Here is a 15,391-nt window from a genome sequence, read left to right on the forward strand (position 1 = left end):
TAAGTGGAGCGATAAGACAATGATCCTCCTGTGAACACTTCTAAAACTTTAAATTCACAATTTTAAAGAGCAAAGAGCCATAAAGAGAGAGGATTTTACCCCTTTTAATAGATAAAATGTGCCAAAATCAGCTGCTAAGATGTTAGCTTACATGTAAACTAAGTAAACGAATCATATAGAAATATGTTACTTTGTAAACTGATTACTTTTTAACCTGTGTCAATGAGGTACTGATAGGCTGATTGAGACTAGCTGAAACAAAGGAAATGCTACAACAAATAAAAACATAGAGAGAGTAAGAATTACCATTCCTCATAACAATGCTTTAATGATGTGACATTTAGCAAATGTCACCAAACAACATATTTAAATAACAATAAAAAGGTGAGGAAAAAGGCCAGGTACATTTAAATGAGTATGTATAGATAACACTGTAACAATGATGAAGGTAAAAGCAGGAGTGATGGGAGTCTGAAAGCGTGAGATTCACTCACTCACCCACTTACTCATTCAATCAACACTCAGTCACTTAATTTGCAGTTATCTTTCTTTCCTAATCATCTCTCATTTCAGCACCCACCAGCTGGCTCCACACACTGGTTCAGTGGGCTGGTTACCCACTTGAAAATGTCCCTGTTGATACAATAGTGACGCAACCCGGACAGCTGTGGTGCCAGCAGCGGCTTATGATGTTTTGGTAAAATCTTGTTCACTGAAGTTTTGTTGCATCTGTAACTTTTTAAGAATGAAACAAGAGATCTGTTCACCTCTCTAAAATGGTAGATGCACCATGCAACAACGAAGGTTTGAAGAACACTGGAGCACGTACAACCAAAATATGCCACCCAACTGGATCTACCACAGAGCAGCGTGAATTTGTAACGCATAGACAATACAAGTCTCTAAGTGCTGGGTGCTGGGTGCAAAAACGTGAAAGCTTCAGGAACTGATCCTCCATCCTGTGAAGGTCAGGGTCCCACAGGATATTGATCACATGGGAGTTCAGAGCACTCCCTCAGTGCCTTGAGAGGAGTATACATCTCTCAGCTGAGAGTAAAAATAGCAAGCTATGGTCTGTTTTCGTACAGTATGTATTATGTTTCTAATCCTCTTCCATCAGAGATTGATGGCTGGTAATATACTATTATATAAGCTTACGTGTTCATTGGAGCAAACCCTGTCCGTATTGTACATATTTCTCTTCAACACAATGGAGCCATATGTTCACAACATTAAATGGCCATGTGAGTCAGGAGAAGTACACTTGCACACTTTTTATGCACATTGATGTCTTCTGCTAAACCAGACCATGTCATGTTTGACTGGAGCATTTTCAATGAATGATGCCTGTTGGATAAGGAAACAACAGCATGTGATGATTCTAATATTTGACCACTTTGTCAAAATAAAAATATGAATAGAGCATCCTTACTGTTCTTTAAGACCCCATCTTTGCTATCAGCTTCCTTTCCAACTTAATTCCTGCTGAACTGCACAAAGGGCAGTTGTTAATCAGTACACAGAGCTAACAAATGTGCTTCTTGTTAATGTCCAAATTAATTAAAAAAACACTTGTCTGTGATATTTTCACACATTTAATTTAAAGAGTGTCAATTTTTCTGCCAAATCACACCTGATGGCTGACAAGAACATGCAGTGCAGATGTTGCTGATGAGCGTGTGCATCCTCTCAGAAACCGAATTTTTGGTTGCAGTTTTTACAGGGCTCAGATACTCTGCCTCTGTTAGCAGGAACTCAGAATTACACTTTGAATTATGAATTATTTTCAGGCTGGCAGCACTGATGGCTAGAAGAGCAACTTCATGCTAATGGGGCACTTACTGGAATGAAAATGCCAAAATAAAACATCATATATTAGTCATCTGTCAATGATGCAGTATAAACAGCTTTTAAATTCACAAACAGCTAAAACCCGAGCAGCAGTCAAAGGAACAGACAGTGATGAATTTCAGTCTTTTGTTATCACAGTTTCTTTAGAAACTGCTACCAGCTAAAAGGGAGAAAAATGACTTTCAGCCATTTAGTGTGACTGTCTCCATCTGAGTGGAGAATGGTGCAGCCTCGGGAATCATTCTGTCAAAACAAAGCTCTCATGCTACTTTTAATGTTTTGACATGAAATAGTGACAGCCACCAGGTCCGCCCATGCCCTGCTTTTTCTGGTCATCATCTCCTGCTCATTCCTTTCTTCTCAAATCTACGAAACACCTTCAGTACGAGGGAGTGGCGGTGGGAGAGGTGGTGGTGGTGGTGGTGTTGTAATATCAATGGATCCATTTTTATATGAAAGCTGACACTCGCTGCCACATGGGAAGGGCAGCTTTCTGGAGGGAGGTAATGGTTTCTTCTCCTCCTGCTGCTCCCTGAGGTGGGCTGAGTGTAAATTACATTCAGCTCGGCCTCTGCACAGTCAAGACCGGAGCCGACTCGCACCCGCCTCCCACAATTCCCTTCACTCCTCATCACCAGTTAGATCCTGAGAGATATTCCCATCTTGCCAGGGCACAAAGAGACATATCAGACTGAACAGCCTGCCTACACGCTGTGTTGCTATATTTCTTTTTCCAATCTCTGATACTCTCTATCTCTATCTCTCTGCTCATCACTCTAGCTGCAGCAGTGCATCCTCGACTCATGACTATATGTTTTGGGAGACTCCTTACAATTTTGCAAGAGGAAAAAAAAGGAAGTAGCGAATGAAGGGCAGACAGCAAATGCACACAGCAACTCTCCAGATCCACTTAAGTCAGATTGAAGGTGCCAGAACAGCTTGGATGGAAGGCAGAGCGGAGCAAGGCGGAGGAACGGTGGCAGAATGTGTTTCATGGCCTGTCAGGTCAGGATACATTATCCCCTGGTCATACTGTTTCTCATTAGCCCCCTGATGTGCTGTGAAGCCCTGCCTGACTGCCATGGGCTACAAAAAGCCCCTGAGTTGGGCTGAGGTGGCACCTCGGCCCGATTTGGCACTGAGATATTGCTGAGATTGGACAGGTGGAAAGACAGCACGCATGATCCTCAAACGACCAGTATTCTGAAAATGTTTTCTTGAGGAGAGTTTTGCTGTGCACATAACAAAAAGGACAGATGAAGGTGGAGAGATCCTTATACTTCAAACAGCATATTATGTGTTAAAAAAACAATGTTTACCACAAGGCCAGAGTGCATGATTGGTTTGTGAAAAGCCTCCAAACTCCCACAAACCTTCCAAACCTTAAGAAAACATCTGTGTAGTATCTGTTGCAGACTGTATACAGCTATGGATGAAGTGTCTGGATGTCACCCATAGGTTTTCCAAGAGCCATTTTGAGCCCCTGTGGGAGGCTCCGGCTGTGGACATGTTGGCAGCATCACAGTCCGTCTGAACTCCCAACACAAAGAGGTGGAGCGCGTGAGGAGCTGAGCCAAGCATGCAGCCACTGTAGCCGGAAGCTCTCCCTGTGAGTCAGCACCTGCCCGTCACACCCATTATTATGTAAAGACTTCATATACTTAAAGGTAGTGTGTATTATAATCTACCCCCAATACAGCTGTCTCAAAAAATATCATAAAGACCAAAACTGTTTTTGTACCAGGTTGCAAACGTGGTTTCTTCTGCTGTAAAGTTGGACATTTTCACATGGAGGTCTAGGGAGATTTCATAGCCAGTCCCCTGAGACTGGGGGAAAGGCAGAACAGAGTGCACTACATTCCCAGAAAACTGCTGGACACTTTGAGATTTGAAAGATCACAAAACATTCCATGGAACCAATCAGTGGTCTGACTGATTGAAGTAAGAATGCAACAGACCAACAAGTAATCAATTTCCCATCTAATGTGTGAGATAAACAAAAAACACTTTCACTGTTTGCAGATGTGGGAAATGTATGATAGATCTTAATTGTTGTAATTGTTGCAGCTCATATTCACTATATTTTCAATTTCTGGTGTTTACAAGTGCACAACATAAACCTTTCAACAATTATGATTGTTGGGGCAGGTAGCGAACTGTTACCATAATGTGAAAGAGAGGAGATACATAAGAAAACCACAGTAACACATTGATTGTGTCTGATTATTTAATCAGAAGAAAGTCTCATTAACAAGTGATCTCTGGGAGGTGCACTGTGAAAATAAACACCACAGAGAAGGTGAAGGTGGAGGCTTTACGCAAAAAGGTGTCACCAAAATTAAAGATAGTACATTACATATTACCACGTTTACATATGTGGTAATATTTATGAATGCACAAGCAGCAGAGCAGGAGTCGTGACATGTTTACACAGGGGAGAGCGTGCGAGGAAAGGAACGGCAACCACAGCTGTCTCTGGGGCGGCCTGTGCTGGTGCAAGCACAGATGTGCTGAGAGGCAGACAGGGGAAGATAAAAGCCTCGCATGGTGTGTTTACATGCAGTAAGCTAACCTTGATGTTACTGGATCTCTCAAGTATTTTCATTTTAACCACAGTGTAAATGAAGTGTAGACACCCTAAGTAAACTGAAAAAACACGGAGGTTTGGCTCGTCACCAGCTTCTGTCATGTTTATTTTCAGTGAGCTCGACCTTTAGATGTCCCGAAAATCCATGGAACCCCAAGCAGTTTCTGAACCGTCTCACTGCTGTCACACAATCAGGGCTACAAGTAATGGGAATTTTAAATACTTTTTTGTGCAGTATAATGCAGCTATAAAGACATTAATCATTTCTAGCTGTTTCTTTGTATGCTGAATGGTGTAATTTTGTTCAGAAAGTGATTATCGAAAACCTGAACTCCCCAGCTGTGAGCTGGGAAATGTCTGCCCAGACAAACTGATGAAAAATGACAACAGACATGTGACACAGTGTAAAATGAAACGTGAGTGTGTGCTTAAAAGAGACACTCTGAGCATTGTTTCCCAAGTACTTGTCTACAATCACGTTTAATTAAACTGCATTTCCGCAATAACATGAGTTGACTTATCACTTATCCACTGCCCTTTGATGCGTTGAGACTCATGCCTTGGAGTGACAGCGGGACAAACAGCGATGGTAATCCTAACTCTGTCACTTTACTCCAATCTAAGCCTCTCCTGCAGCATCAATAAGAAGCCACAGAGAGACAAACACGAGGCTGGCAAGCTCATCCAGGGATCACATTGTGAATCACAAACCCGTGTCTGCTCTACCCCCCACCCATTTTCACATCCAGACAGAAATAGTCGGCTTTGGCACTGCCATAATTTTGCCTTTCTCCTTTTCTGCACCCCCTGTTCCTCCCCCCTCCTCATACAGGGGTGGGGGGGGGGGGGGGGGGGGGGGGTTGAAGTTATTGCATGTGACACACTTGGGAGAGAACGGGGGTGGGGGGGGGGATTGCATTACTCCACAAAGCAGAATGCTATGAGAGCAGGATGAGATGTATCTCCTGCTGCTTAATAACAGTGGAATTATTTAAAATAGAAGCAGCTACAGCGGCGGAATATTTCTGAATCTATATTTAGATTGGGAGTGATGCGTCTCACCCTCGCAGCCATGGCTCGTGGGATTTGCAGGGGAGACATGGAAATGCATCAGGGTGGAGATCAATCTAACGTGCTGCATGGTGCCACGCGGAAAGATGCTATTCTCACATGATCAGGCAGAGATATGACATTATCAAAACAAGATGTGATCACAGTGACCGTTTCAGCAGAACGGAACTCTAACTGAATTTGACCACATTTATTCCACAAGATACTTCCAAGCCACTGGAATAGTAATCTCTAAGTGAGGTATGATTTGTTGAGTAAGCTACAAAGATCAACCTTTTTACAAGCCAGCTATTTTTAGCCTCCTCTGTCATAACTACACCAGCTGGATACAGGAATATCATCTGCTATTCATTTATTCACTAACCAATAACCCGACTCCCAGGCTTGCTTTCACTTTGCAAATTTCAAACATTATTACTTTCCAGGACATTGTTGCAGCAAATTGCATTGATTAGCCAGCTCTAAATCAGCTGGCTTTAATTACATTTACCTTGTATTGCTTGGCTAAGCATATAGCTCCACATGATTGCAACTAAATTGCAATTAGCCAAGGCCCCGAGCACCCAGGAGGAAGACATAATGGCAGTTTCATGTAAATCAATGGTACCGGTAGGTGTGTGCTAGAAAGACTTTCATCATCTGCAGAAAATAATGAGGCACAACAGCAAAAAATGCCACTGATCCATGTGGGTTTACTTTCATTGATGTAGATAAAATGGGCCATATAAAAACTGAAAGCATCAAAATCAGCTTTTATTGATTAATATATTACTTGGACACGAAAACGAGAAATTATGCAAATAATTACATTTTACATGGTGGCATCGTCATCATCACCATTCTTATACGACTTATAACCCCTACAAGTTTGCACTTCACACTAAATATTGATTTGAGTTTGATATATTTTCATGTGACTACTGGTCTATTTTTTCATAGTATTTCAAATCAACCAGCAGAAGTTTATCAGGTTAATCCATATCATGTGTCAAGAAAACAATGATAACCTTATGTTACTATTGTGTAAGTATAATAAAGAAAATCATCAAATTGTTATATGCAAGAGGCTGTAGAATACAGATGTACGGGCTTGGACAAAATGACAAAATGGATTCATTCATCAATTCACCACCAACCATCAAAGGGTGTTAAATAGCTAATGACTGGGTGTGGCTGACAAAGCTGAAGCTCATGAATTAAATCATGAATTTAAAAATAAATACGTGTTGAATTAAAGGGGCTGTCAGTTTGAAAAAAAAAATAGCAAAAAGTCTTCAAAGGTTATGGTCATCTAAATGTAAAGGGCTTTATTTGGTTTGGTAGCCTGAATGAACACTGTCTGTATGAAGCAGAGTGAGTGGCTGGTCAACAGATGGTAGTGTTGACTGGCTGCTGGGTTCATTGGCCAGCTCTGTGTACAGTTAGCGGGGGGTCACCAACGAGCCCTGGGATGTTTGCCTCTGCCAGGCCTGTTTTATCACACGCACACTCTGGCTGTGAAAACCCTCCTGCTTATCACAGCTCCATTCAGCTGTCAAAAAAAACCCCCTGCACACCTGAACGGTATGATTTATGGACTGAGCTCTGCACTGTCTGACAAGGCAAACAATCCTGCTCTGTGGCGTTGCTGCTGATATGAAACTTTGTTCTCAGCTTTGATTCTGTTTTAGAGTGAGTGAGCGACAGTGAACTGAAGGTCAAGCCGAATGCCAGCCTTCATTCAAGGAGAACATTTATTGTTTTCAGCTCAAGGGAGCATGGCATGTAGATTATCAGCAACACAGACCTGTAAGGAGGCAAGCCTGCACACACACACACACACACACACACAAGGAAGCAAATGTTTCAAGCTTACCGGAAAATAGAGCAGCAGGGCTCCACACAGGATAGCCTCCAGCAGGATGAGACCTGATGCCCTGATACTCTGCCAAAACAGACAAAACAATTATCAAACGTCTCATTCATACATCACAGATTCACACTTGTTTTTTTAGAGCAAAAAGCTGAGTAATCGTTGCTAACCAGCTAGCCAGCTTGCCCTAGCTCACTTTGTCTATTCATATTTTACAAGTGGGTTTATTGTAGTATTCTAACTGTAAGCAGCTTCCACTAGTAGCTTTAAAACCAAAACAATGAGAATAAAATCTCCAACTACCTGCAGAGATGAGTCAAAATTTGTGTTGATAAGAACAGCTTTGATCTTCATGTTTATGGATTATCACTATTCAGAATGACCTATGAGAAAAATCTTGCCAGTTGCCACTTGCCAGTTAATTCCTTGAATGCCCTTCACATTGATTTATGAGGTCGAAACACATCTCTAACAACAGAATAATATTCCAGGCGATTTCAAAGGAGGAAGAGCATGAAAGACAAAACAGTGAACGCTCCTCCCTCAAGGACTTTTTATAGAAGGGTCCACCATTTCAGGCACTTCCTGTGCACCTCTTGTGTAAGATGTTTAACAACATATCGTCCTCTAATTGACAACATGCTTGAGGGGTGCTTTCAAAGAGCGGAAGACAGCTGTGCCACTCTTTTAAAAATATATAAAAACAACAACAGAGGCCCTCTCTCCGCACACCGAATGACTGATGTTCACCTCATTTAAAATAAAATAAAAAAATTAAAGTTAAAGAGACCTTTTGGACTTGATAAGATGAATGGAAATTACTTAAGTGGTCTTAAATCATGAGAAAGCTCTGCAGGTATTAATGGAGGTTTAACTCTGGTTGCTGAGTTAGCGTCGAGGGTTGTTTCTGTGTCAGGAATAAGGAGAAGCTTTAGGCTAAGTAAGATGTAAGTAAGATGTGTGATGCACTATTGTGCATTAGGACAATGCACTGACAGAGGCAGCTATACACTCAAAGAACATTTGATGTTACCACGTTCTTTGTGTCCTATGACTTACACACAAGCTGTGTCTGAGCCTTCACCTCTCCACACATGCTCACTTTTTATTGATGCACCTCTCAAGGTAACATACAGAACATAATACTTTGTTAAATTAGCAGCCTTGACATTGCCAAGGAGGTGTCAGTGTTGAACATTTTTCACGTTTTACAATATACAGGTACATCTGTGAAAGATGAAGGGTTTAAGTCAGTGTATATTTATACCCTCATTTGCACTGGTCGCTATCCAAGGTGCTGATTTTGAATTGATCTGAAGTCTCTACGCTGTTTGAAAGGATTTCAAAGCTTCAGTGTCACCACCCACATATGGAATTATGAGTGTATTCATCCAAAGGGCTTGAATGACCATATGGCACGGCAAACATCAAACACATAACTGATGTGATGTTGCCATTGTGAATACAAATTACTGCAGCTCTCTCTTATGAGGTGACTAAATTCCTGGTTCACCATGAAAGAATACAAGAATAAAAGTCTCATCAAAAATAATAACAGCAGTTAATGTTTGTTGTAATTGGGTACCTTATTCCTGCGAAAGTGGTATATGAGCACCATGCCGATGAAGACGATCAGCATGCAGAGGCACTGGAATGAGACCACGGCCAAGCGGAGAGCGCCGTCCTCTCGTGCCACGCAGGGGGTGTCGTCCTTACAGAAGGCACAGCCCTGCTGACACGGCAGACAGTCGCTGGAGGACCCCTCGTCTGCGTTGGGGCCGCTGTCTGCAGCCTTTCCTTTACTCCCCATCCCTGTCAAAGAAAAGACCGATGAGTGAAACAGGAAAGTTGCAAAGCTTGCAAGACTGCAAAAGGTCCACCTGATACATATTTCATTACCATTACTGTTAAAAGAGGGACGTCTGTTCTCGCGCCTTTGAAACGGGACAGACCTATGATGCTGCTGTGATACAATTGGTCGACAGATGTGTCCTTCAAAGGGTGGAGTTTCTCAATAGTGACAGCTAGTGGGATAAGTGATTGTTAACTTATCTGTCGACGGCTTCCTACTGGCCAGTGTTGACATTTCATTAAGGCCAACATCTGTCGATAACAATATCATGGCAATTTTATCATGCAATACATCATGACTGTATGTTTTTTCTCTTTATTTGGCACTTTTTGCACCCGCATTTGCACTAAGTTGCAGTTATACTAAAACTCTACAAGATCACATTGTAAATGTAGTATAAATATAGCAGGCACCAAGTCTATTTTTGATTCATTCTGACTCTGCATTTAAAGTTGCACTTCATAACAAGGGCCATCAGCAATTTGCAAGAGCTATATCTGCCCTGTCTGAAAATTGCAGTGGCCTCAGTACCTGGGGAGGCTAATCTGGTTCAGGATGGGAAATATCTTTTTAATGGTAGTTACTTTCTCCAGTTTATTCTGTCTGCTGTGAGTTAATTAAAAAGGGCTTCTGCAGACATGGAACCCCAGTGGTATCCACCTGCCCTCCATCAACTTTCATTTCCAGTCCACTTTCCCTCTTGCCTCGTCCCACTCAGACAGACAGAATGTTCCTCTGTGTCTATCTCAATTGTGCCTCCTCCCTTCTTTTCCTTATTGCATCCATTTTTTACAGGATCCTCCACAATACGTCTGCTTCTGCTCACTATGCACACAAGCTTGCATGTTTATGTGTGTGAGTCTCCATGAAAGCTCCATGTGTGTGTTTGTGTAATACAAAAATAGAGAGGAAAGGCGAGCCTGTTAGTGAGGCGTAGTGCTGCAGTCTGGCCCACCATGGGGCCAATAACAAGCCTGTTAATCCACAAGGGGACATCCTTGACACTCCTTTGCAGAGGAAGCCTGTGTAACACTTTCCTTTGTCTCCCAGTGATCTTCCACTGTGGATCTTGCATTTAAATAGAAGTGAGAAGTTACTGTAGTTAAGCTTCCTCAGACTGCCACTTGAATATTGCAGCAACAGACCAATGAGAAAGGATGTGACTCATTGCTACGGAGATAAGTAGTCCTTTTGAAGGGATCACTGATGTGCAGAGTCATAGCTTTGAAAAAGAGGCCAGTTTCTTTTTAAAGGCACAATCCCTGCAAATCTCTGAGACAATGCCTGTTTCCAATAAAGCCTCTATAAGACCCAAATTATCTATCCGACCATATGGGCATTTCTCCCAGGACTGTTACACAAACTAATAACAAGTCCACTTCCTTCTTGTTGTCCCCTAGGTTTGTTTGGGTTTTACCTTAGTTCACCATGGGAGGAGTTTTTTTTAGTATTAACTCTCACATTGTTGCTGTCCAAAGTGGCCAAGCTCACTCAAAAGACACAGAACACCTCCTGTTCAAGCAGTCATAATAGTTGGTTTATACATCCAACCATATGTACCAAGAGTTTGGGCTGGTCAGTGAAAAGATCATCCCTGTCCTTCCTAACATAAAATAACAAAGTGCTGGCATTTTTTCTTTAAGAGTACCACATTCATCAGCCTTGTATGATATGCCAGTGATGGAACAAGGTGCAACAGTGTTGACTTTTCATGTTCACACATATAGATCTGTCTCTCTTCTGTTGACACAACGTCGATGACTGCTTGTAAGGTCAGAGAGGGATAAGCATATATACACTCTGGAGCTTCACTCTGCCACAGCAGCACTTCATCTCCACAGATCCACAGGAAAATCCAATAACATGGAAACTAAAATTATAGCTGCTGCTACACAGTCTGCTTCTGTCCTTTAAAAATGTGGGATATGATGTACTGACAGAACGGATACAAACAGGTGGAGCAACACACTTTCAGGTTAGATTTTTTATAAGACGGTTAAAGGTGACACCTAAAGTGTCACCACTCAAACAGTGGTTTAAATCTACTTTACTTAATTTTAGATTTATTTGAACCTGGATGATATTTAGTGTAATCCCGACTGGATTACAGTAAATACTCAACAGTCAGATGTTCAGTCATTTGTTTATTTTGTGTTTAACCATTCATTATGGTGGAAGTTTTCTAGATGGTCCTCATGTAACTATTGGCCCACCTGTTGTCATGTGAATGTTTGCAAAGGTTGTTGTTGATCCCAAACATTACTCTGCCCTGTTTAGGCAGTGTGACTTCATACAGCATGTTTTACTCCTGTATAAAGCCCTGCCCCTCTATTGAAGCAGCACAATCACACAGATAGGGTTAGAGGGAACACATCTTTGAATATTGTCCAGTTAAAAATAGTTATAAATCATTAAATTAAAAAAAATGAATTTTTTGAACTTAGCATTCCACATTAATAAAGCTGGCATGCAGGGAAGAATTACCTTAGAGTAATTGATTTATTGAGACTTACTTGTAAAGCCATTGATGGCTACTCTGTTGGGATGGTAGAATCCTTTCTTGCAGTGGCACTTGTACTTGTCTAAGACAAACCCATGACCATGGATCGGCAAACACTGGAAAGAGGAGAGCACAAATACATCAAGCACACATAGAAGAAGATGGATGAAGTTTAGAATCAACCACTTTTAAACTGCGTAATCTTGTTATGCAGACTGATGAACACCAATATAAAAGCAATTAAAATATGTCAACACTAAACCAAAAGCCTGCTGATGAAATTCAGTGAACAGTCTGCTGGATCAAATGTCTTGCGGGAGGGACACGGGTCTAATTATTTAAGTTGTGAGATTCCTCTCTATCTAACTCTGCCTTCTCGCTACTCAATATTAAATTAGAGAAGCCTCTTCCATTTGATTGAAAGTCTGATAAGAAACAGACTGAGGGCTGCTGAGAAAAACATGAGGGGTGTCAAGGGGCATCCTTGGCAGACTTTGTGTGCTGTTTGCCAAATTGCGAGATATAATTAATAGCTAAATTAAGAACAGACTTATTTGCCTGATTAGAGGAGAACCATTAATTCCATTTCTTGTGGGAATGACATTCCATCTTCTCCCCTGTATGAACACATTTGGGTCATTGACACAAACACCGAGTTTTTCTCACTTTCAGCTTTAGTTTCACATGACGTCAGAGTGTGTGTGTGTTTTTTTTTTTTTATAAGCAGAGATGATAATGACTTATGAGTCCCAAGAAACGATGAAGGGCCCAGAATAGCGACGGTACTTCAGCTGACACTTGACACGCCATGAAGTGTTTGTGACCTGACTGAGAGATCTACAGGCGAGGCCGGTGGCAGCGTCTAAATGAAGCACCAGTCACTGCGATGCTCTTCACAGCAGACTGGACACGGCTCGTCTGAAGAGGCAGCTATTTCTGACAATCTCTCTCAAGGTCCTCAGTCGAGGTCTGAATGCATTTTTGAGGCTTAAGACTGTAGGCCCCTACACACAGACTCAGAGGTCAGACAAGGCTTGAAAGTACAAGGTAATTACCAAGTTACTATTCAGCGTACAAGTTCCTCAAATAAAATCCACTGAAGAGACAGAAGTATCTGAAGTGGCACTACACTAATCTGCTGTAGACAGCTCATCGTTTGAGTGGTGACAACCTTAAGAAGGGTCCTTTTGATCTTAAAACTGTAAACCTGTGTACAGTAACACCATCATTTTACAGCTTTCCACCACTACTGATTTCACATGCCAAATAAAAGCCTCCATAAAACACGACTTTTATCTTTTGAATTACATTAAATGAATTGTAGTTTCTTGCACAGAGGGATATTATTTAAATAAGTTTTAAGTTTATTACATTTAAGCCTTAAATGTATTCAAATAAATGAATAAATATAGCTATTCAGATGTTATACCATTTCAAATCAGCTCACTTATGTACAATAAAATTTTTTGTTGTCAAATATTCAAAAATCACAGTAACATGCCCACTATTGTGACATCTTTGGCATAGTTTTTAAACTGCAATTTTGCAGGAGAAAGCAAGTTTTTCAATGAAAATCCAACAATACATGAATTGTTATTCTTGCATCTTTAAGCAACTCACAGCAAAACTTATGGAGTAACAAAGTCACCCATGATGCATCACATCTCTCTTTGCACACAGCCGAGCAGCATACAGCAGTCAGTGGTCTGTTTGTATTTAACAGCAAAGACGACATAAACAGGCGATTTTCTAAGCGACATTATGGCTCAGCCTCAAAGTGAAAGAGGCAAGTGGTTATTAAATACTGTGGTGCATTTATAGAGCCTAATATTCCCCTCAAGAGATGACCGAACCAGCAAAAAAAAAAGAATGAATATTGGAATTAAATTCATCAAACCTCCACAGACATGACTCCAAATAAATTCCCGCATTGCTAAAATTATGAGGACAATGCCATACACTGTATTACGCTACTCTATGGATTGAAAACAGAAAGAATTGAGCCACTATTCCAGTCCAGACGCCTCGTCTCAACGAATATGACCTGGAAGACTGAGATTCTTCATCAACGCAAACCCAAAAAAGCATTTACAAGCACAGGTGCTGGAGCAAACAAAAAGAAAAAAGCTAATAGACAATATAATGCATTAGTCAAAATATAAAACAACTGTATAATAGGCTTTTTTTTAATTTATGCATTTTATTGTTATTATTAGTTCAATTCAGTCTTCTTGTTTTGAGCTCCATTATGATGTTATTTAGCCTATCATTTTTTTTTACTTACATTATTTTTATCCTACATTATTTTATAGTTCTAACCTGTTGTTATTTTGATCATGCATGGAGCACCTGAAATATAAGCAATTTCCCCTTGGGATTAATAAAGTATTTCTGATTCTGACCTTTATGGTATAATTGTGGAAAAACACACTGACTACACCATTAACCATGATTTTTAAAGAAAACCAAAGTCAAATCTGCCAGAGGTGAGTGGAATAAATGAGCACATAAAAGTGATGCTCCCTGCTTAGAAATCGACCCGTTTTAACTCATCCTGTGAGCATTAGGATGAATCTGCAGAACAGTTCAATGTTTGGATCCTTTCGTTTTGATAGTTTTAAATAAGGACTGAGTCAGGTAACTGATTCCATTCCCAGCATTCCCCAGCAGTCGTCTTCTTGAGACAGGTGGAGCGTGCTGCAGCTACTGCCTGCCACTGTTAATATTCCCACTTCACATAGACACCTGAAGAAACATCCACCGACAGGTGTGTGCGTGAGTATGTATATTCTTAGTGTGTATGACAGGGGGAGACAGGAATAGCCCTGGCAGCATATCCCACTCCTGCCTGCTGCGGTGACTGATGAAGGGGCTCGGTTGTGGAGTGTGCTGAACGGGGAAGCGGCCCACCTCCCAGGTACCTGCCATCCGTCACATGTGATCTCAGCCAGAAGCCAGAGGCATTTCAACAGGCTATAAAATGCAGGTTTGGACCAGATTTATAAAGGTCTCCACCCAGGTCTAAGGAGCTGAGCCACATGGGACAAATGTCAGGTGTAATGGGGTATTATATTAAAAACTAAGAGATTCACATAGGTTTTAAAGCAACACGAAAAAAAACAGCTTGACATCGTGGAACTGTTCAACAGGTGCTAATCCACCATTAAAAGCAGAAAGTTAGAAAACAACACTGCATGTATTGCATTTGTAAAATTATAAATGTAGTGTCAGATAATCTGTGTTAACAGTCACACCTGTGGCCATTATTTTAAAACTGCACTTAGCATCCTGTTGCTCACACAGACGAGCATCTTGGCCATTGATTTTGTCACTTCTTGTTTGCTGCTGTTCTCCACCCCTATGTTGCAGAGCTAGCTAACTGTCTAACGTCCTTGTTTGATTTATACAATCACTTATTGCTAGCTAAAATCCACATGTTGGACATGTTCACATGACTGTATCAAGGATCATATTCACTGAATAAGGCAAAGTATCATATGATTCATATCCATTAAGAAGATATAGCAACCATGCCACGCTTAGCCAGCTAAATTTACCTACAGCCCCAGGAAGTTAGGATTAATTAGGTGTTTTTCGAACTTATTGTGTCTGCTTTCTAATTAGCACCAATTAGCATAATTTTTTAAAGAACTAAAACTACTACTATTTTGCCTGTAA

General features: G+C 41.0%; 1 protein-coding gene across 1 annotated transcript in view; it reads right to left on the reverse strand.

Annotated features, from left to right (window-relative positions):
- The window catches only part of gpr158a (G protein-coupled receptor 158a), a 52,471-nt gene that overhangs the window by 14,023 nt on the left and 23,057 nt on the right, over positions 1 to 15,391 (reverse strand). The window contains exons 3-5 of the mRNA XM_028433223.1: positions 11,727 to 11,829; positions 8,947 to 9,173; positions 7,365 to 7,433 (exon numbers count right to left, since the gene is read on the reverse strand). Of these exons, the coding sequence (XP_028289024.1) occupies positions 7,365 to 7,433; positions 8,947 to 9,173; positions 11,727 to 11,829 (399 nt within the window). The remainder of the gene's footprint in view (positions 1 to 7,364; positions 7,434 to 8,946; positions 9,174 to 11,726; positions 11,830 to 15,391) is intronic.

This window comes from Parambassis ranga, chromosome 20 (genome assembly GCF_900634625.1).
Source record: "Parambassis ranga chromosome 20, fParRan2.1, whole genome shotgun sequence".
NCBI lineage: Eukaryota > Metazoa > Chordata > Actinopteri > Ambassidae > Parambassis > Parambassis ranga.